A 22,958-nucleotide genomic window follows, 5' to 3' on the forward strand; every position below is an offset into this window, starting at 1 on the left:
ACTGGGAGCTTTGCACTGCTGCTGGTTAGCAGTTCTCTGAGATATCTGTCAGGCTGGAGGATGTTGCTACTGCCTCGTAAACCAAGTCCAGCATTTCTGAGCAACATGTCTTAACTGAAGAAAGAAGATAACAAGTCGGGATTGAAATTCCTCCAGGACTTTGACATCTTGCTTCATGCTGGTGTAGCAGAGACTCACAGCAAGGATCAGCACTGCACAAAATGAGAGCCACAGGAGTACAGGCAATCCAGATGATGACCTGTCATCTACTGAACAGTGATGAGGAGAAAAAAGAAAGCAGCATTATTTTAGTGTCATCTTAAACACTTCCCAAATTTGACACCCTGCTGATGCCTTTGTCCCACTTTTCTGGGAACAGCAGGGTACACAGGACTCTGGTTGTGTGTACTTCTGTAGGCATCAGTTAAGTGACAGTGAGTCACACCTCCTGATGGAGGGTGGTGAGCATAAAAGATCTCATCTAATGGAACATTTAAAGAGTTTAATTACATACAATAAGAACAGGATTACCATAGGTAACCCATGATCTCAAGTTTCCCTCCAGCAATTACTTTTTATACCTTTACGTTAAATGTTAAGTTAAATATTAGGAGAATATTAAGCTGCCTCATCTAATTATTTAATGCCCACAAATGTTCCATAAAAGAGAGAAGATCTAGATTTCTGTCTTTTCCCTGGTAACTCAGCTTGTTTGGGGCTTCTGCTAATTATGGTATGAACCAAAACATAGTTCCATTAACCAAGAGGCATATTTAGAAAGCTCTGGCAGGTTTAACCTCTCTCTAAGTGCTAGGTGTGCTAATTACACTGGAACATCCTCTGTGCTCTGTGTTAAGCAGGAAGACACTGTAAACATTTTTCTTGCCTTTAAAATATGGTTCAAGTATGTTTAAAGTGCCATAGGTCAGGCACAGTACACATGTGGAAATCAATGGTCTACATTCAGCTCACCAACATCCCTACCCCAGCCCTTACACGTGTGTATCCATCCATGGGCCTCGGGGATCCAGTGCGATTCATACCTGGCAGCTCTGTTTGACTGCATGGCCATTGTACTATTGGTATTATTTTATAAAGCACTTTGAGTATTAAACATGCAGTATAAAGCCAAATTCATGACTGAATAAAAACCCATAGTGTGCAGCTATTTTCCTGCCATATGCACATAATCAATAAGGAGATAAAAATGCGGTGTGTATTATTATGGGTAAAGGGCCAACATTAGCTGTAACATATTTAAATTAGCTTCTACTATGAGCCCTGGAATACACACCAGTCAATTAAACTGTCATACAGATGTACAGAGAGGAAGGTAAAAGTCGTAAAACCAAGCAAGAAACACATAATAATGTATCAAAAAGTGCATGGGGAAAAGGTAAAATGTTAATAGGCAGTCATTTTATAGCTAACCAGAAACGAAATCAATGTCCCATGATAGATCTGAGTGAATTATTTGCAGGAAATAATTTATTCATTTGAATTTAGCCCTCCTTTCTGTTTGTAAATTATCCATGAGCAGACTTCAATTTTTATAAATTTGTTTATTTGGCATTATTCTATGAATGGTTTATATGAAGGTATTTAGCCAGGGAATTACTCACCACTTTCTGCTTTTGCAGAGATTTGTGATTTGGAAGTTGGTATTTCGCTTGTGTGATCTCCCAGACTACACAATAGAATTCTCGACTGGGTGACTACCTGCCTTTCAAAGCATGGGACACAGCTAATGAGCATACCTGGTAACCGTGAAACTGTTCTGTGAAAGCTGAACAGCTTTTCACATTGGCCCTTTTCTGTAACTTTTTTCAATCTTGCAAAAGTTACTTTCCATCTGAAATTTCTGGGTGATTTCAAATGCAAACTTGGCTTCTTTTTCTTATATCCTCTCAATTAGGGAGTATGTTCAGTCCAGGAACAGAAAAAAAATAATGTGGAAGAATAATCCCACCCACAAAACAGTGTCTGGCTATGCTTACAATAGCTTCATCACATCACTACAATTATGTACTTAAATGTAAGTTTGCTCTTTTTAAGATTACAAATAGAAAATTAATGCTTAAATTTGTAAGTTAAATTGCTTGTTGGAACAGTACACTCAGCCCTAGCCATATGCTCAGTCTCAGAAAAAGGCAACTCATCTCAGAAAAGCACTGGGCTGGGATACAGGAGATTTTGGTTCCGTTCCTGGCTTGAACACACATTTCCACTGTCACCTGAGGGATATTTGGTCTTTCCTTTTCCACCTGTCTTTTTCCTTCCTATAATACCTTGTTCCTAGCCCAATAACTGCCTTAGCTGATGCTGCCATTGGCATGACCATACAACCCCCCTTCCTGGGCAATAGCAACAGCTAGGGGATATGGGGTCATCTGCTCTGTGTGTGTGCGTGTGTATACATACATGTATATATCTACCCCTCTCCCCTTACTGCATTGCATACAGCAGGGGCTGGATGTTGGCCAGGGCCTCTAGAAATGATCACCATCATAAGAACATCCAGATAGACACATTTGCTTGAAGGTCTGTGAGGCTGGCTTGCCTCAAACATCCTTGCAAACAAAAAAGAAAAAACAGATTATTTTTACTATTTCTACCTTGCTGCCAGCATATAAATGAATTGTCTCTTCCCCACATATGAAAGTCAGCAGGAAGAACTATTGTTTTGCTTGGGGTGCTTTCCCTGCATATCTTAGTGAAAAACCTGTACTTATTCTATTGCCATAAAGTATATTAATTATATTTAGATTAAAAATAGCTTTGGGGATTTCATTTTTGTTTCCACTATTTGTCTTCCAAGATGTCTTGTTTAAAATACTGCACGAGACCTCATCAGCACCTTGTGCTTCATATGTTGAGAGCAAAAAGCAACAACCACTGACAGTATAAAACGCTTTGTATACGGAGCATGTATTCGCACAGTGCGTCCCAGCAGCCGCAAAGCAAACTCGGGTTAGTGCCATGGACGGCTCACAGTTGTAATGTGAAACTTCAACTTACCCACTACGTAGTCACAGCAGGAAATGGCTAGAAAACAAAATGAAAATGTTCTTACATGCTTGGAAAGGCCTCTTTGCAACAGATGAACAAGAAAGCAAGCACCAAATGGTGTCTTTGAAATTGCCTGTCGCCTTATAGATACCGGGCCACCTCTTACACTGCATTTGGCTGTGCAGATTTGTGTCAGATGAGCATCTACCCATTCCATGCAAACATGCAGATGTGGGTGCACTTCAGGAAAGTGAGAAGAAATCATTGTATGGGGGGCGGTCAGAGACAGAGGTTGCTGCTGTTGCAGGCAGGTCAGGAGTCAGGTCCTGCGAAAAAGACATCCCTATTCCACATCATTTCTAGAAAGAAAAGGAGACAGACCGGCAAGCTGAGGGAAGAATGACAAGTTAAGAAAGCAAAGCCCACTACCAGATGCAAATTTCATCCAATGTCTTGGAACTGCCTCTGCTTGGAAGCTGGGCCCCAGACAAAACCCAGAACGAAAAGTCCAGAGAATGGAAAAATTTCAGTGGTGCTAGCAACCTTCATCTTACCAACCTCTATGTTAATAATGTTTTGTGGACAAACAACACATCATCTAAACCACAGGCTCTTTACAACACAGAATGCCAATTATGAGTTGGAACATTTCTCATGTCTTCATGGAAAAGAGTCAGTCTTCTCCATCCTTGCATCTCCATGGAGCTCACCATGGCTGTGCTGAATTCAGATCCAGTGGGAGGTGAACCTAGTTGACCCAGACTGGACTGACTGAAGGATTACCAGTGCTGACTGATGGATTACCAGCACGGACTCTGGCAGGGAGCTGAGAAGGGTATTAACTCTCTTCAAAATCCTGCTCTTAGGCAGTCACATGAGCTTTGAAGAACTTAGGGCACTCACTGAGTCTTCCCGGGAGTTCAGCTTTGATGGGAAAGCTCAGGCCATGCCAACAACCTTATCAAGAAACAGCTTTTCCCTCCTGAATCAGGAGGCACCAGAAACAAGATACTGCAAAACCCATGAGAGGTCTGTTTACAGACACATCAGCAGGTGCCAAGCCTTGTTTTCAGAAGCTGAGTAGCAGTTCAAACAGGTGTCTGACACCAAAATTTTACCATTCTGTCACCTGTGTTTTTACTGATTGAGGTATCAAAACCACAGAATTTTAACTCCCTACCAACGAATACAATTTTTCTTAATTATATCAGTTTGTGAAAGTCAGAATGAAACAACAGTTCTTATTTGGTTGTGAGTTGTATGTAGCACCTGCAGAAATGCAAACTAGATCCTTGTGCTAGACCTCTGCTTAAGGTCACTCAGAATTGATCTACCTGCAAACTGTTATTTTGGCTCATGAATGAAAGACCAGAGGTTATGTTAGCTGTGTAATTCCTTGGGTGCCCTTGTTGGCAGAAACAGTTACATCCTGGCTGCTTTCAACCTCAGTGGCCCTGCTAGGCTCAGACTTTTACTGTTGTAGCCTGTGGCATGCATGCTGTTCAGAAACATGAAAGGTCTGGCTCCCTCACCGCCATTACATTTTAGTTACCCAGGATGACATAAGTGTGTTTAAATTGGGTCTGAGATCCTTTTCTATGAGTGGAAGCATTGTTCTGGGATAGACCTGGGGCTCAGCCAAACCCGTGGTCTACAATGATCCCTGTGGGGGCTGGCTCAGGAGTTCACTCTGAGAACAGCCCAGAGGCTGCTCTAATGTGATGCAGGAACCTGTCTCCTCGCAGGGCAGGCAGGCAAGTGGACCAGATGCCATTCTGAAGAGCATAGGGCAAAAATTATCTGTCCTCTCCTTGTGCTGAGCTTAAAACCACAAATAACATTATCAGAGGGGGAAGCTGATGTGGACAGACAGGGTGGATGTTAAAAGCTAGAAAGATCATGGCAAAAGGCTTAATAGCTTGAGCGTACCATGTTCAGTGACTTCTGGCTCACGAAACCGAACCCTTCTCTCTGCTTTCCGCTTTTCCCCCACAGCTTGGTCCACAGGTGGCCTTTTCCTCAGTATGGAAGGAGGATAGCTACTGTCATCTGTCTAAAGAGTTGATCAAAACACAAAACACACGGCCGTTCAAACTGGAGTAATGTATCTGGGCAAAGCTTTGAGCTTTTGTGGCTATATTACCATGTCACTCGAAGGACACGATACGAAACACATCTATTTTGACATTTATAGTAAGACCACTGTAATATTTATAGCAAGACAATATGGATACTCCTTCATTGTCATAGATCTTCACTACTCTAAAGCTGTCTTCTCAGGAAAAATGTTGATTAAAGTAACAGGCAGCAAAGTGGTCAGAAAGGATTTCTCTAAATTGAACAGTTACTGAAGGTGGCTGCTCAACAGCCCTGGGATAGACAGACATAAGTATGATATAAGATGTATGAACCATATCATTGGGAGCACCTTTGAAATGTTCTTCTGAGCTAAGCAGCTCCATTCTGAGTGCTGTGTTGCCATTTCAACAACTGAGACTATGCAGCAGTCTTGGATTTGACACTCTCCTGGTGAGTATGAGAAAGTGATTTGTTTGCACTTCTATATCACAATTATGTTGTTGCTCTGGTTTTTGCTCGGAAGCAACACTCAGTCTTTGATAACAGAATCAGATTGCTGTGGATTCTGCCAAACGACAAGAAACAGAGCTGCAATAACTGTAATAAGTCACTCTTCTGCTTAGGAATGTTCCCACAGTCAAGTCACCAAAGTGAATCCAAAGCATCTCAGTTCAGAGACACCCACTGTCCTCTGGAAGTGGAGAGTAGATGGCAAATTTTCTACTTTTCAAAGACCTAAGTGGGTGTCAGAGATTCTCCACATTTTGTTTTTGCTTTGAGATCAAAGTCTTCTTCTCTGTCCCTTTCGCCCCCTCCCCTCTGTTCCTCTGCTAGGTAAAGGGTATGTTTTCTTAGATGGTTTGTTTGCCCCTTCTGGTCACTGTCCCTGCTCCTTTTTTTCACCTTGTGTGTCATTTCCCCACTCAATGATTACACGCTCCTTCCTCCATTATTTTCTTCCTGCTTTAATATTTCTGCTCCTCAATGCCTGCTACTTTTGCCCATTTGTAGACTCAAATACCCTTGCCCTACACCTTTTCTCTTTGGATGATTTCCTCACACTTACGATTTCACAGACCCACTCCTTGGACTGCAGAAGCACGATTAAGTCCCATTAATTGCAGTTTGGGGGTGTCAGACCCCAGAATACAGAGGATAAGGATAGGTTTCCTTATGCACCACACTCTGGATAATCTCAGAAGGGCAGATAACATAGCTAGCAGAAATTGCCTTGGAATGAGGAATGTCTTCATCTCTGATACCTTCTCCTGAGGAATTATAAACCAGATTTCAGCTTAATTTATCATTGATAAGGATACTTTCTCTGATCTTGGGGTCATACAAGCATCCATACCACCTCTGTCCCATGAGCAGGGACGTGTGTTGGAGCTCTGTGGTTTTTATTCAGCAGCTCAGAAGCTGGAAGACCTGTACACGGTATGGGAAACCTGAATTCAACTTCTTTCTAAGTCTAAAGGAATATGAACCCACGTCTCTTATATGCACGACCTCACCATTGGAGTTATGGTGCACACACTGGAGTGGGGAATCTCAGTCTCTGCCACTGAAGCTGTCTTATTTGGCCTCAAATAATTAAAAATTCATTGAGCTACAGAAAGAAAGAATGAAAGAATGACTTAACAGCCTGGTGTTTGGGTGCTCCCTTGGGGGTGGGAGAAGTGGGCTCCTATCCTTGCTCCAATGAATACTTAATATGAAATACTTAAATATTCATTGGAGCAGTCACTGGGAACAGGGTCTCTCATCTACCAGGTGAGTACCCTAATCACTCTGTTATAGCCACACACACAAACAGACACATTTTCTGGCATAATGAATATTTAATTATTCTATGTAAAATGAAACAGGTTTAGGGAGACACAGCCCAGCTCAGACTAGCGGTGGTTATAGCTTCAGTTAGGAGAGCTCCTCCCATGGCACAGCCAAGGAAAATGAACCTTATATTTGAAGAGATTTATAACTCAGAGTGTGGCTTTTGTCCATATGAGCTTTTCTAAACACTTAACAGCAACATCACACCAGAAGAGAGAAACATTAAACTAGCTCGTTGGGTAGCACCTAGCCAAGGAAGACCTTAAAAAGGAAGCAGTATTTACAATATTTAACTGTAATAACTTAGGAAATCAAAGCTACACAGTGTCAGAAGAAATGATACATCCTTCCCTCAGACAGAAACCAGGTGTCAACATACTGTGCCAAGAGCAAGAAACTTGCCAAAGTGCTAGCTGGGAAATTATATGCCCTTAAAACCAACCCATTTGTGAAAAGCTCCAGGCATCGGACACAAGGCCTCTGTTGCCCATCAAGAGATTACTTACCGTCAGTTCCTCTGCACTAGGATCAGAAGGTGGGGCTGGACATATCTGGGACATGAACTCTGGATGCCAACATGAAGCCTCCCACACAAAGCTTTGGTCGGAAAGCCACTTCCTCAAGAAAATGAGAAGGACCAGGAGAAAGTGTCTGGAGATCCCTCTGCAGGGAGGACTGAGCAGGCAGTGTCACCGAGCAGATGGGAGCACCAGCAAATGACAGAGGAGTGGAAAGAAGAGTTTCCGCCCTTCATACCAGTGCTGGCTTGGGAAGGATGACGTTACTTGAAATGTACTCAGTAGCCAAAAATAGCACATAGTGATAATAGTGATCGTGCAGCTGGAAAGTAGGGCTTTCCTGGCAACTGGAAAGGGCCAGAATGGAGCAAATCACAGATAAACACCTACATATTTATATACATAAACATGAAGTTGAGGCTGTTTTTTTTATGACTGCTGCATTTCTGTGATCATGTTGATCTCCTTTTCCAGAAGCCATTCCCAATCTCAAAAATCTTGCAAGTAGGATTGTTTTTAATCCTTCTCCATTTCAAAATATGTGGATAAACCATCAGGAAAGGATGCAGATGTAGTGGGATCACATATATCTCCCTCCAGTACTGTTATGGCCTCACTTTATATGTTTTACAAATTAGATCCATTATTATAGTAATAAAGTGGGGTTCTAACATTAGACATTTCCACAGATATTATAATAAGATTATTGACAGGAAGAGAGGTGAATTACTGTTCAAGAGGCTTTAAGCTCCCCTTGTTAAATGCTGAAGGCTGGTCATCATCAAATATACAATTTCTAGACAGAAATACCTGCCATGACTGCTGAAATATGGTGGTTTACTGTCTCTATAAGCACAAGCTTGAGTTTTTTGGTGGTTCTTTTCCTGGAGCTATTTATCTACTGTGACATGTCTAAAATATTCCAGTTTTGTGTTGTTTTCCAGGTGGTTCCCATGGCACACTCAGACTGGCCCTTGTTTTGTGCCTACCCAGTGGAGCAAGGGTTGCAAGATGCTTACATTTACTAGGAACCAGAAGGCAGAGTAGCTCTGTGGGCTTCACTGTTTTAATCTTCCTTTCAGGGACTTGGGGAATGCATGAGTAGATGGGAAGGGTTGGGTATCCTCCCCCAGAGAAAACTGGGCCAGCACAGCAGGGGAGGCATCTGTGGCTGATGTGGGTTCAGCAGCCCCCTTGAGGCTTGCTGCCCTCCTGAAGCTCAGCTTCTGCAAGGGTCTGCAGCACTTGCAGGGACTGTTGTCCTCAAGCCCTTCCCTTGCCAGCAGTGAAAGCACTGTCAACATGGAGACGAAATGATTTTGCTCACCTAGGGTTCTTCACTGAATGCACCATATGTAAAAGCCATCTGGAGAGAGTCATCTTACCTTCTCTTTCCTGTACATTGGAGTGATGGAGGGCTTTTCCTCATGCTGCAACAGGCTCACAGCTGCAGGCCTTGTAAAATGCTCTCAAAATCCACTCTCTGATGTGTCCTGCAAGTGTTTCACAGCAGTTATTTTGGGATATCTAGGCTGAGATTTTGGCGGTGAAAAGTCATTCTTCAAAATTTTGTTCATAGTAGATCCTAAACAGAAAGGAGATGAAGCCTTCCAAACAATGGTCCCTAGCTTCTCCTCTGTTTCCCCCTTCCTCCTTCCTCCTATCATGGTAATGCCTTGTTATTGCTATAAGAAGGAATTTACCTGCTATTTTGGCCAGCAAAACTGATGGAGGTGGGAAGAAGGGAGTCAAACTCTAGTCTTCATCTGGCTTTGACTTTCTCATTGTGAATAGTCTCATTTATTTTTAATAGTATCATCCAGCAAGGCACATAAGAAGGTCTTATGCAGCCTCTTATTCCTGCAGAGAGAGGCAGTGAGCTTGTGAGCTTTTAGACCTTAATGAAAAACTGTGTTCCTGTCTTTTTCACTGAATCTGGTTTCATTGAAAGAAAGGTCTCACATTTTTCTAAACAATTGGTCAGAAACTTTTTGTTATTTTCTTAAAAAAATACCCTACAGAAAAGCCAAGAGGATTTGTTGTATTCAAGAAATTGACATGTGGAGACCACACTTATAATTTTCGATGCCAGAAACTGTTTCTTTTCAATTGTAGATTCCCCTTAAATGTAAACAATTTTTTTCTGTTCATTTGATTGAAAAATAATTGGGCAGCTTATAAATGTTTTCATGAAAGATTGCTATCCAAATGCTAAGAATGATCATTCCATAGTGCTGTTATCACTCCCACAATGTGTTAACTGTATTGATATTAATGGTTGCAAATGCTTGAGTAATTAGTAGTTACCTGAGCACTCAAGTTCCAGTGGACAAAGATGTCAGGAGTTCAAATCCCACGAAAGGGACAGATCCATTCCTACTAAGTGCTTTTGATTGCAGTTTAACAACCTAAAATTTGATATATATTAGGAATAAAACACAGTTTAATGCATGAAGTGAAAGATTCCAGGAAAATAGCTACACTAGCCTCTGAAAGAAACCTCATAGGTTATAATAGTAGTTACAATAGTGGGATGATTTCTGCTTTGGAGGCTGGAAGAATTTCCTTTAACATTGCCCTTCTTTTTAAAGTAATTTTTCACTAAGCTTTGATCTTATTTCATGCAACATATGTCAGAAGCAAAGCTGGACAAAGAATTCATAAATTAATTATTTAGCTGATGAGTGTCACCTCTATTTCTTTCAGCTAATTGTTCACAAATAGATAGTGACTTTTGTGAACGTATTCATTATTCAGATTTATTCAGTGGATAATTGCTGGGAGTAATTCTTTGTCTGTAGATTGCTTGGAAGCATTTCACTGTGAACATTTAATAGTAAAAATCTATCCAGGCTTTCAATACAAGACAAATTAAAAATATCTGTAACTATTAATGGAGTCCTTGCACACGAACAATATAGTACAGTCTTAACGAGCAAAGCCAGTGTTTTCAGGAGCACATAGGAGAGAAAGCAAAGACATCTCAACTACCTATGTAGTGCCGACTTTGAATGGCACACATTGTAGATGCAAATAAGTTTGTACAACAAAGGGTTGCTTAAGTGTTTGCTCAGCAGAAAAACAAAACAAGCCTGCACAAAACATGATTGACTTCCCAGTGAATAAAAATGAACAGTCCACACAAAGGAACTAACTGCACAGCAAGTATTTTCCTGCAATACCCCAATGGAAGATGTCTGGGAAATAAACATAACATGATAAAACAATTTTACACTCAGAGGATAGCTGTGTAACCACATGAACTCTTTTTCCATTTCCTTCTGCAGGAATAAATATTCTAGACAAGCAAAGTACTTTGTAAATGATGCCTTTGTGGGGATTCGTCTGGCCTGGTTCAATTATTTTGAAACCTAGCAATTTTCTCATATCATTGAATCTGGTTTTATTGCAAATAGGGTCATAGAAATAGTCACTCATTGTGATAATGGACTTAGTTTATCTTAACTATTAACACTTCCAGTAGGTTTACACACACGTATATATTCAATATTTATGGATATGCACAGTGCATATATATTAATAATGAAGCAACTTTATATCCAACAATCCGAAAACAAAATCACGTAATACCATACAGTGCGGGGTGTAGTGGTAACTGGAAGCAGCATATCAGGATAACAGAACAGAAAAGGAATAAATAAATTAGAAGGTAGTCTTCCATATCTTCTTCAACTTCCAGAGTGTCAGTTGAGCCTTTGTTCAATATTCCACCTTTCGTGGTTCTGTGTGCTCTTGATTAATAATTTAGAGATGCACCTTTTGGCAGCAAGGTAGGTTTTGTGTTTGCCAAGAGTGATTTTTCACCATTCAGGGAAGACATCAGGAAATAAAAAAGCAAATTGCCCCACAGAGTATAGTTAGATGTGTGTCTTCTTCCTTTTCCTGCCTCTGGAGAAACAGATTTACTGCTGAAAGCTGTGAAACACCCATGAGATGTCATAAGGCGCCATTTCTGCTCCTCAGACCTTCCAGGGATGAAAGCACAGTATAAATCCCAACTTTAAGGCAAAAGTCAGCCCTTTGGACCGTGCATTTCCATGTGTATTCCACAGCTAGAAGGGTCACAGTTAATCTCTCTTCTAATGGTCACTCCAAAATGGGCATGTTTGTGGAGTTGGGGAAAAAAAAGATCAACAGCAAAGCATAAGGGAGACAGATCAATGAATGAGAAGATGTTCTGATAACACTTGGCGTGTGTAGCCAGCTAGGCCAAAAGCAACCTGTATATTATTTTCTGTATATTTGTTAATTCCTGTGATGCCTAGAGATCTGGGTTCCCAGGTGTGTCTGTCCCTAAGGAAGTGCAGCGTGGTCAGTGCAAAGCACATTGACGGTCCCTGTGATGCTCCCTGAAGGAGCCACAAGGTTATACTCCAGTGAGACTTCCTCTTAACCCTTTAGATATTGCTCTGCACTGAAAGTTTTCATGATCACACAGATCTATAAGCTCCCCTTTGATGCAGATGGGCAGACCTGAGGCATTCATCCAGGAACAGCAGGCTGGATCACTACTCTTTGCAAAAATTACATTAGGTACGGTAGTATCACATGCAGCCATCTGATCCAGCACAGCAGAACTAATTTCTGAAGGCGGGGCCCTGGTTTCATGTGTGGATGTAGCAGGTCCTTCTGAGGGATGATCGTCTTCCTAGAGCCGTGACACCAGTTTCAAATCCACATTGTGCAGGGGTTTGTACTGGTTTTGAACTGAGCTCTTTTCTAAGGCAAAGACACAGGCACCATGCCGAATGCATAGCAGGGTTTTGCATTATGCTGAGAATATCTCCTCTGCAGGGCACAGTGACTTCTGCTCTATTGGGACTGGCTAGAAAAGATTTAACTCTGTTGAGCAACTTGGTCTCAATTCATCACCAGCATGAATCCATTGACTTATAAAAGGCATGGATCTGTCTCCATTTCTTAAAATTGCCTCTCTTACTCATGCGTCTTTCTGGGTAGATGTTACAAAAAAACACAGGGTACTTTTAATGATATATAGTAAACATAGAGAGAATTTCTGGCTGCTGAAATGAACTTTCTAAATAATTACAGAATGATTCCATATCCATTTCATAATTAGACTCCTGAGATTACAGCCAAGCTATTATTTGTGATTCAACATGCATTTTTATTTTGGAAATGTCCGATAAGCCGTTAGGCTTATTCCACCTGAGGTTTTCTAATTTGTTCTGTTCATCCTGCTGCTGGGATCTTAAATGTAAAGCGTGTATTGATCAAATAAGAGTTACCAAGTAACCAAATGCTAATATCTGCTGTTGGCTCACTGATTTCACATCAGCCAGTCCTGTTGATGGGGGATGTAGGAGATGGACAGGGCTGGAGTGAGTGAGGTCATTCTGAGTCAGCTTTTATCACACACTCATCATATGTTAGGAAAAAAAAGGTGTGGAACTGGAACCTCTGCTTAAAGCATCTGGGCTGCTACTGATGGCAGGACCGCCACCAGCCATGAGATAAATTAGAAGGATGAACCTGCTGCCAGCAGGATGACGGTTGAGCTGGCATAAAACAGAAATTGGAGGCAAAAAAGCATGAAAAGAAAACCCCTTAGAAACAGCAAAAGTGGAATTATCTTCAGGAGTTCAGTTTTAGCAGTAATCACTTTTTGGTCTCTATTATGTTGATAGGGGATTTCTGTAACAATTCCCCATTTTTTCTGGTGAGTTTTGGCCTGAGGAGAATTCAGGCTAGGATGACTGCAGGATATAGCCTAAAAAGGGAATTAGTGGTCTCGTCTAAATCCCAGATATCAAGAGGCTCCTGCTGGCTTCTGTGAGCCACTGTCTGTCCTTAATGGATTTTAGAAACCTGGTAGGCATTAATGCCAAACTGCTCCTGAGAAGGGCAGCAACTGGGACTGACAGCAATAGGAAGAGAAGAAGCCAAGGGAATCATAAAGCACCTAGATGCACGCATTGCTACATAAGATGATTTGAAGGCACTGATGTAAATGCTTTTGAGCTCCATTTACAGTGTCACCTTGGAAGGGGATTAGATTAGATTAATGACATGAAAGAAGAACAGAAAAATGGAGAAAAGAGCAGATCTAAGCATAAGAAAAACCCTAATGAGTAAAATATGCTTGAATTGGAAAGAGTTTGGATGGTGCTGCTGGTTGATGAAGACTATAAAGAGCAAGTGGCAAATCCCTCTGTCACTGGTAGCCACTTTACATTAAGTCTATTAATGCTGATATTTGTTCTGGATATAATTTCTTGTAATTAGTATGTAAGCCTCTCTCCTCCACCTCTCCAAGCCCTGGAGGCTGGTGTTTTCAGAGTAAACCAGTAGGTTTAACAAAGAGTAATTGGTGCAATTTCCAAAACTAGCCAAGTGCTTCTGGAGCCTATATTCAATTGCATCTCAATTTAAGCTGAGGCTTGGAAACTAAGCAAGGGAGAATTCAGGAAGCACATCAAAGAATGCTTGTGGACATGAGAATATACGGGTAAATCAGGTTGAAAGCCAATTATGTTTTGCACAGGCAAGCTGAAGATTTAAGTTATGCTTTTGTTTCAAAGCAGAGCATCCTTTGGCATGTCTGCAGGAGTGTCAGAGGGTCCTGCTCACACTGTCAATTTGTGTCTTACAATGGGGTAGCTGAGAGCAGGATGGGCTTTTACTAGACAGTGTGAAACTGGGGTCCCGCTCTGATCCCTGTCAGGTTTGGATCAGATCCTTAAAATGCAGTGCCCCTAGGAGGCAGCTTGTTACCAGCTGCCTTGTTAGAGTTACAGACCTCTCTCCCCGCTCCCCCTTCTCTCTCCTTCATTCTTATTGGAAATTTGGTTCGGGACCAGGAAATCTCTCAGCTTAGATTAATATGTTGGTCAGAATCATCTTTGTTTCCACAAATGCACTTCTTCTGGTGTGGAGCGTTTCATCAGCATATTTTTCATCATCTCAAATGTATGAGCCTTTCAATCAGTCTCCTCAATGAAACATCAGAGATTACATTGCCTTTTCTTTTAAAGCTAGATGAATGCAAAGCCAAGGAATAAGCTTCACAGGACAGCTATGGAGATGGTGAATTAATAGTGTCTGAAGGGAGGAGAACTGAAACCGAGCTTTTGGTCTATCATGATTCTGGCTACGTGGCTGTTCCCTGACAGAAGCAAAACTTCTGGGTACAGAGAGCTGGTTCAGTGTCTTGCATTCTCTTTCATGCAGTATACCCACTCTAACAAGCATTTCTGGGAGAAGTAACTAGGCTGGAGTGCTCTTATGCTCCCTACCTATTGTTAGCATTTCTCCCTGTGTATTAGAGAGCTGAAAAAAAAATAGATCCCTTTTGGAGCATACTCAGCTAAAAGGCTGTTTCTAGCTCTAAAGTGAGGATGATGGAAAGGTGATGCCACCACTTCTCCTTCCCAGAAGAAGACCTCTCCTGCTTCTGTGACTCTCCTGAGGCTGTGGAACTGAAACACCTTTTCCTGACACTCCTGGCTTTGGTAAGCTTTGCCACTTGCTGAATGGGTAGTGTCAGAGCTGGGAAATAATTGTCAACTGCTTTGGTGGAAGTATTTGACAAAAAGTTATTAACAAGGGATGCTACAAGACTTCTTTACAGAAAAGCTGCCTTCCGTTTGACTGACATATTTCTTTACAAGTCCTTTTTTGTGCAACATTTCTAAAAGAAAGTAAAAGGACACCTGGTTGTTTGCCACTCCACAGTCAGGGATGACACTGACCCCAATGAAGAGTTCTGCATGTGGAACCCAGGCAAGATTTCTTCTCTGCAACTCACATCTATGGGACTGATAGATCTCCATTAAATAAGCAAAACTTATCTCTGTTAGGGCACTTTGGGTCAAGCGCCTTTCTATTTACACCCTTGAAACAACATTGCAGTGAATGGAAATTTGTTAGTGCATGGCCTCTGCTCTTTGGTGAAGTAATATGAAACACAAAGACTGGAGCAAAGTACTGTTGATGATCCCAAAACACAGATACCAAATTTCTTGTTTGACCAGAGCAATGATTTCTATTTTCCTCTGGCTAAAGTAACATTACTGTGAGGGGCGCATTCTGACTGTAAGACTGGCACTCTGTTCTCTTGAGCTATGGCTCTACTGGCTTCTGCCAAAAGGCCAGGTATTTTCATCTGTCACATTCCCATTGCTTGGTCTGCTATCAATAGCTTATCACAGCTGGTGAATTTCCAGCATTTTGGCACTCCCAATGCATGGACACACAGCATAATCTTCTAAATAATATACTCTGTTTGCAGTACATGAGTGAAGAAAGTATCTGCCTGCTTCATACTTCCTTCTCTTTGAATGACTTTTCCTCACATCCACCCATCTCTGCACGGCACCTGGCTCCTATTTCTAAGCCCAGTAGCCAGCCTACTCCTCATCTTCTCCTCCAGCTTGGGTTCCTTCAGGCCATGCTGGGTGACTTTACCTGGCATTTGTCATGGCGGCAGCAAACACTGCAGAACTGGCTGCAGCCTGCTCCCAGAGAGTGATGGATGATCCAGGTGTTGAATGCCTCTCCTGTTTCAGATAGGCGGGGTATCAAGAAAGATAGGCTTTCTTAAAGCCTGCAAAATATCCTTGGATGCAAAACACATCCCTTGGCTAAAGCACATAGAAAAAGTACATCTGAGACTAGAAGTGGAGAGGATTTCCTCAAACAAACTGGTTGGAAGGTGGCTTCTGGAGCCACCACTCTTGTCATGTCTTTCAGGAGGATCTGGTGTGAACCAGCATCAGTGTTGGAGAAGGAGGTCAAGGGCCATGGTTTGCATGGCCACGATACACTATCTGTTCTGTGCTCCCCATGGCTATTTCAGAAAGGACACTTTCAGCTCCTTTGCCTTTACCAAACAGAAATCAATCACCTGCAAGGCAGCAAAATGGCACCGCTTCCTTTTTTCTGGTGATGTGCAACATAAATAAACAATATATAGAAGGAAAAAGAAAGGGAATTTGGAACAGGTGGCACTGATAGTTGTCACCTTTACTTGTCAGTTCAGAGCTGGATTTTGGGGCAGTGTGTAGTTGTGGAAACAGGCTGGCCCTGGAGAGGAGAAGCTAGTGCTCCAGTGTAGCAAGGAGCTCTCAGTCCTTCAAGCCATCTGCTTACACAGGAGTTTTTTTGACAAAACCAAGGCTGGAGATGTTTGGGGATGAATGCCCCAAATCTTGGCTCTGCCCAACAGTCCATGCAGTAGTAGCTCTGGCCCTAGGCATGTGCAACTAAATCCGTGCTATCTTAAATCTTTTATTTGCTCCCCAAAAAGTAAAGTAGCTCCTCCAGGATGCATATATAGAACTTAATAAATTCAGATACTTGTCAAAACCTTTTTATTGCAAAACATTCCTGGCTGAATAACAACCCTTTCACTCTAAGTGTTTCATATGAGCAAAATGGAAGTTAATTCCAGGGTTTGGAAGTGACATTAGGAAGGAAACATACAGCTTTCCTGATCCACACACAATTAAGCAGGTCAGGCCTCCTTTCTGGAGGTAAAGTGGGACGTTTGGGATCCAAAATGTTGTCTACCTTGTTTTCAACATTAATGCCAAAATGGGCTCTAGAGGAAAAGATTGTCATACTGCTTTTAAACTGATTCAATTCTAAAGCCTGCTAAGAGATTTTATTGCTGCTCTTAATAAATGTTATTATTGATCATAAATAATACGCTCATTTTCATAAGTCTTGTTTAAGACTAGGGCTGTATCAGAGGGCTACAGATACTGGTAAAGAGACTGTTCCTGCCCTGAAGTCTGTATAAACTGAAGGAGTAATGCCAGTTTACACCAGACTAAAGGTTTGGCCCACAGTTTCCAAAAAGGCTGAATATATAATGTAAGGGAAAAGAAGCCAAGAAGCCACAGCGTTTTGACAGAAGCAAGTTAAGCAGTTTTATGATAGAGGCTTTCTCTACACTGGCCTGTACAGGCAAGAACACAAAACCTTTTTCAGACGTACCTGTTGGTCACGATGAAAAACGTAGGCAGCATCTCATACTGACATGTCTAGCTTGGGAGGCCTGCTTAGAAAAATCCTTCATCAGAGCAGCAGCTGTCTGCTTCCCCTGAGCAAATTCCTTTAAAGCTGTCAAAGATGCTGTAATCAGACTAGGTCATCAAAACCGGTCCTCCTGAGGACTGGAAATAAGATCCAGAGATGAGCATTCAGCGACATGGGCAAGGTCTAAAACACTAAAGTTTCCACTGAAATTAAATGAAGGGAATGTAATTGCTGTGAAAGAAAAGTGAAGCAATCATTGGGAGAGCTCGAAAGCTTTCAAGCTACCTCCTGAAATGATGCTGGCTGTAAAGCAGGGATCTATTCCACATAACAGAATCTGATAACAGAGCAAAGCTTTTACTGGGAAAGCAACTTAGATAACTACAGAAGCATTTGCCTGTGAGGCTCCTGGAGCTAAGGCAAATTTTAACTGAGCTTTCACCACACACTTGAGTAGTTTTATTGCCAGGTTAAATAAAAAAGGTTAACAAAGTAATAAAAATGGATTCTTTGTCTTCTTGATTTCAAAACATGAAGCTGTGGTCAATATGCTTAATAATTTGTAAATAGAGTGGAACAAAGCACAATAGCCATGGTGACCACTGAGAGGGGATTGCTGTGCATTTGCATCCTCTCTTGTACTTGTGCTTGCATCAGCAGTTTTGCAGTTTCCATAAATTGTTTATCAGTAAGGAAGAGAAAATGGACTGAGATCCTCTCTGACGCAATGTTTACTGCTGTTACTGGAGTTACATCTGGGATAAATTGGCCTGGGTTTGACTAAACCCAGACTTGGATAAAATTATAGGGTATCAGTATATTTGATTTTAGCTGTGTTTATGGTATATAGTTTACACTGTCTCTGATTTTAGGTGATTGATCCCTGCTTGAGGAATAGTATTAGAGTAAATAAATCAAAATGCGTCCTCAATGCTTCTCCAGTGCTCTGGCATTACATCAGATACTCATTCCCTGCACTTTCCTAGTGCTCAAATTTAAAAAAAAAGAAATCATCACAGTGTGTGGTGTGAATGTTTGCTTAACTATAGAAAAAATGAGGAATAAACACCCTCTCTCCTAGGCGGGAATAGTTGGGGAAAATCACTGATCGATCTTACACTTGATGTGCTGATGGTCTAGCCAGCCCTTTCACATCACTGGGTTTAGAGCTGCCCAGGAGGAGCAGGCAGTGCCCTGGCCACTGCGGTGGGCACAGCAGGGGAAAGAGCGTTCCAGGCTGCCTAAACTGAAAGCAGCAGCCAGTATTTGAGGAGAGGAATCTCTGGGGGGAAAAAAAAAAAGAAAGTGAAGTTCATAGGCTCCACCGAGCTTCTGAAAAAAGGTAGTTGGAGGAGAGGCTGCTGAATTACAGGAGAGGTGGAGGTGTGATGTGAGGACATGGGGATCTCTAAAACAGTTAGGGAGACCTCGGAGTAGTAAGGCATGGGGAAAGCTGGTGCAGGCAAGGAGTGGACACCAGTCCCAGGAGGTGGATCATTAGGGATACTGAGGAATCCATTTCCCATTTCTGATAGCTGTGTTCATCAAAGTCTCTGAGAGTGTTTCACCCAGCTGATCCTGTGGTGCTTTTCCCATCTGTCAGAAGGGGAAACTGAGGCACCAGGTTGCAAAGTGACTTTTTCAAGGCCACTCAGCAAGCCAGCAACAAAGCTGAGTGCTGGGGTCAATTGATTGCTCATCCCACCTCCTACAAAATCCCCTGCTACCAGGGGCAGGTGGCTGCTCTGAAGTGCTTCAATCAAAAGCTTCTGCTGGCTGTGAAGCTCACAACTATCCCGGGAGAGCATGCCAAGAACAGGGCATAAAAACTCTGGGAAATGTCACTATAAATCCTGTAACACCAAAGAGCAACCCTGAGAATGTTTTGCAGTGAGGCGGAGCAGGTTATGGAGCAGGTAGCAGAGAGGAATATCGCAATATATATAAAGCCGTGTACTTGCCTGAACCCTCTCAAAGAGCAACACCCATCAAAGGCACTGTGCTTGATTGAGCTGCAGGGCTTCCTCAGCTGTTTGTCCTGGTGAAGCGTATTTAACAGCCCAGTCAACTGGCTAAAGCTCAGCTGAAAATCCACAGTGCCAAAAACATGGGAGACAGAGCCAGGCTGCCTTCATTTTTTTCTGTGTCTAATTATATATATATTCAGCATTCCTGGGACTCAATTATAACCTTAAATCTGCTTTTCCTTCCTCAAAGGCTTTGTCCCTGAGTTAAGCAACCAAGAACAAAACAAAAAGTGTCTTTACTCTGTAGCTCCCGTGCCACATTATTCCCATATCGAATCTGGCAGCTTTCAGCCTCCCCAACATTATAACTAGAGCATCTCTCAGCCGTTGAAATAACACTGACCCTCACCACAGTGCTGACCTGCCTGCTTTGCAGCTCTCACCTGTCATACACGACAGGTCCTTGCCCACACAAAGCAAGTGCACAGAGGGGTGGGGTTTTGGGATTTTGGCTGTGCCTGGCCTGCAGCCTGAGTCCACATAACACTTTGGCTCTTACACACCCCTCCCTGCATTGTGGGAGGGTGGACGTGCTCCAGTTTGCTGCTGGAATGGAGGAGCTGGGTGAAATGGGAAGCTGGAGGAAGGAGACACTTTAATTTGACATGCCTTCACCCAGGCTGCTTCTTGAATTAGTGCGTGAAACTCAGCTCTTCTGTCAATATTTCATTTAATTGGTTTGATATATATTTGATTGGTTTGATATCTACGAATGTGCAAGCAGGTTGTGGCTGACTGTACAGACTGCTGATTTAGGGAGAGCCAAGACCCCAGGACAAATTAACACAGATGAGTTTCATTTGATCTGTGTTTTTTGTCAGGGCTTCCAGTTCCAGAAACCCCTCACTGAGCACTGGGGAGCCCCTGTCACCTCCTGGACCCCTTGCAAGGGCAGGGATGAGAGGAAAGAAGAGAGGATTTCCCTGCCAAGCAAGGATTGCTGTGTTGTGTGTTGATGAACTAAGTTTGCCCTCAATGTGCTTTGAACAGCTAGGTGGATTCAAAGTGCTCTGAATATTTTGCTGAGTTTCATTTAGAGAAATATATCCTCCTTAGTAAATGGGTGAATAAACAGTTAGGAGAGGTGTAGGCAGTCACAGAGAGCAGTTATCCCATCCTAAAAGCTCTAAACCAGAACAGCTAATAGCCCTCTGAGATACTTTCTCCAGGGAGCCACGGTGGCTACCTTAGATGAGATATCTGAGTTTTATGTGGCTGAGAAGACGTGCACCGGGTCCCCCTCTGAGTGGGACCGGGTTAGCTTTAAGGGGCCAGTGTTCATGGTTTCATTGCTGAGTGCACTTTGAATTGGGCTGCCTTGGGAACTGCAGGCTGTAGGGGTTCAAATGACCTGCCACAGGGGGAGCTGGGCATGAACCAGGACTTCTGTTTTATTCTCCACCATCCTTACCACACGTGGGCTATTGTGTTGTAAATGCAGCATCCTCCCTCTTCTGCTCCTTCCCATGTTATCACCAGCCTAAACTAGAAAAGCTACAAAAGGTCCAGCTTCATTTCAACTCCTCTTCAGGTCCGCCAGCTGGCAAAAGTCGACAGCAGATCCACACTCATCTGGATGGAGTAAAAGCATGAGTGCTTTCACCCTGTGTAGGATCTCACTCACCTCAGAAAAGTTTCTCTCACCAACTGCAAAGTCAGGATTCAGCTCCTCTGATGATTGCTGCCCTGCAGATACCCCACCTCAGCACATCATCCCAGGCTCACACTACAGTCAAGGGAGACAAACAAGTGTTTTAGGGGCAATTAATCCACCCTAATTTAAATGTCTGCATCAGCAGCAGATGGGTCCTATCCTGTGGGTGCCTATTCCTCTCCCCATAGTGTGAAGGACTAGCTCTGATGCAGATGCCTCCACCCAGTCAGCTGGATCACACCTACACTATGTGCAGGCAGAGAAATTTTTTTTCCTGAAGACCGGAGTGACATTGTAATACGTATCGCTGGAAGGAATGGGAAGGGGAGGTCCCTTCAGGGTGACCTTGCGCTGCGTGTGAGTTCTCCAGGGTGAGTTTGTTGGGCTGCAATGGGAAAGGCAGGGAGGATTTACCAAAGTGCAAACTAACACTCATATCGAAGTCTTGGTACACAACAACCCAGGTGTCCAACATTACCATCTCTTTGTATCTCTCTCTCTGTAACTGTGTTTCAGAGAGTTCATTTCAAATGTAAATGAAAACTCTTTTCCTTCTTCTGAAGTCTCTCTTTGTTTATCAGAACATAATTTACATTTTTTTTTACTTTTATGGGAGGTTTGCATTTCCGTCTGTGTCAGCAGTGTACGGAACAGACATTTGAAGTGGAATTTTGATTTATTGGAGGAGAGTGCATTATCAGTAAATTCAAGAGACTAAATCTGCCATGGAGAGGACTTCTTTTGTTTCCATCATCACGTCAGACACTATATCCTGTCAAACATCCCAAGGGGCACTTTTGCTCCAGGCAACAGAGGTAATAACTCTGCTCAGAAATTCACTGTATGCTGAAGTCTTCATCTTACAAAGCCTTCAACTCCTGTTCAAGCTCAGGGTACAAGTGAAAGAGAATGAAAAGAGGAATGAATCCTTAATCTTACCAGCCCTGTGATACCCCTGTTTTTTCAGTGCAGGCTGTGAGGTTCTTCATCTGTACTTTTTCTCTTGGTATGATCCCATGGCTGAGGGTGGTGTTGCATGACAAAATTTTCAGGTTTGGATGCAGTGTCACAGCATTGCAAACATCTACTGGCAGTTTCCCATCACTACTATGATGGTTTTGCCACCTTCCAGTCCTCAGAATAACTATAATGCTTGTTATTAAAAGAGGAATGGATCCACCTTCTTGCCTTTTCTTCCTTGCCTGCTAGCTTATGCGATGGAGAAGTGGCCTCTTGCTCTCAGATGCCCTGGCATTGCTCCTGGTCCATGGGCTCAGCATGGTGCTCATTGCCATTGCACAGAGTGAGATCATGGTCAGATGCCCTGTCCCAATGTCTCTGCTTCATTGACACCACTGCTACCTGCAGCACTAACACCATGCAGGTCACTTGCTGATGGCTTAAATACGCTCAGCTCTGGTGATATTTGTGGAAAGCCACCAGGTCACCTCTGCAGTGCATCCATTCCTTCACTTCGTTTGCCGAAAGTCCCTCTTCTTTTTATGAAGTCAGTGAGACCTGTAGTGCAGGAAATTACCTCAGATAATAGCATTTTACAGCATGCAGTCAGTTTTGAACTGTGCTGGTGCCATTGCTGTGACACTAGCCTGTGGCAAATCAAGCCATGCCCCCAGGGCAGTTTTTAACCAGAGCCCTCAGTCCCGAGAGGAGCCTGTCTCAAGCCAGAGTGTTACCCCTTTTGCTTCTTCAAACGTTCCTGTAGCCCTTCTGCTCTTGACAGAGGTCTGGTGACCAACTGCAACGTTTAGTAACTGATTTTTGACCCTCTTTCAGGCTTCAAAAGGCAATAATGAC

At 42.7% G+C, this 22,958-nt stretch overlaps 1 protein-coding gene across 1 annotated transcript; it reads right to left on the reverse strand.

Annotated features, from left to right (window-relative positions):
- Positions 1-66: 66 nt before the first annotated feature.
- C3H14orf180 (chromosome 3 C14orf180 homolog) lies at positions 67-8,868 on the reverse strand. The gene is made up of 5 exons (XM_009947182.2): positions 8,825-8,868; positions 7,428-7,539; positions 4,939-5,062; positions 3,019-3,045; positions 67-269 (listed from the first exon to the last, which is right to left on the reverse strand). The coding sequence occupies exons 1-5, from the start codon at positions 8,866-8,868 to the stop codon at positions 67-69; spliced, it is 510 nt and encodes a 169-aa protein (XP_009945484.2).
- Positions 8,869-22,958: the final 14,090 nt, after the last annotated feature.

This window comes from Leptosomus discolor, chromosome 3 (genome assembly GCF_034619465.1).
Source record: "Leptosomus discolor isolate bLepDis1 chromosome 3, bLepDis1.hap2, whole genome shotgun sequence".
In the NCBI taxonomy this organism is placed as follows: domain Eukaryota; kingdom Metazoa; phylum Chordata; class Aves; order Leptosomiformes; family Leptosomidae; genus Leptosomus; species Leptosomus discolor.

Bases quoted from the DNA above. Each gene is read 5' to 3' on its own strand.
- C3H14orf180 (XM_009947182.2), bottom strand. From the start codon at position 8,868: ATGAGGAAAAGCCCTCCATCACTCCAATGTACAGGAAAGAGAAG. The intron at 7,540-8,824 runs GTAAGATGACTC...CATTTTCTTGAG, and splicing joins CAATGTACAGGAAAGAGAAG to GAAGTGGCTTTCCGACCAAA. The intron at 3,046-4,938 runs GTACGCTCAAGC...TTTGTTTTCTAG, and splicing joins GCCAGAAGTCACTGAACATG to CCATTTCCTGCTGTGACTAC.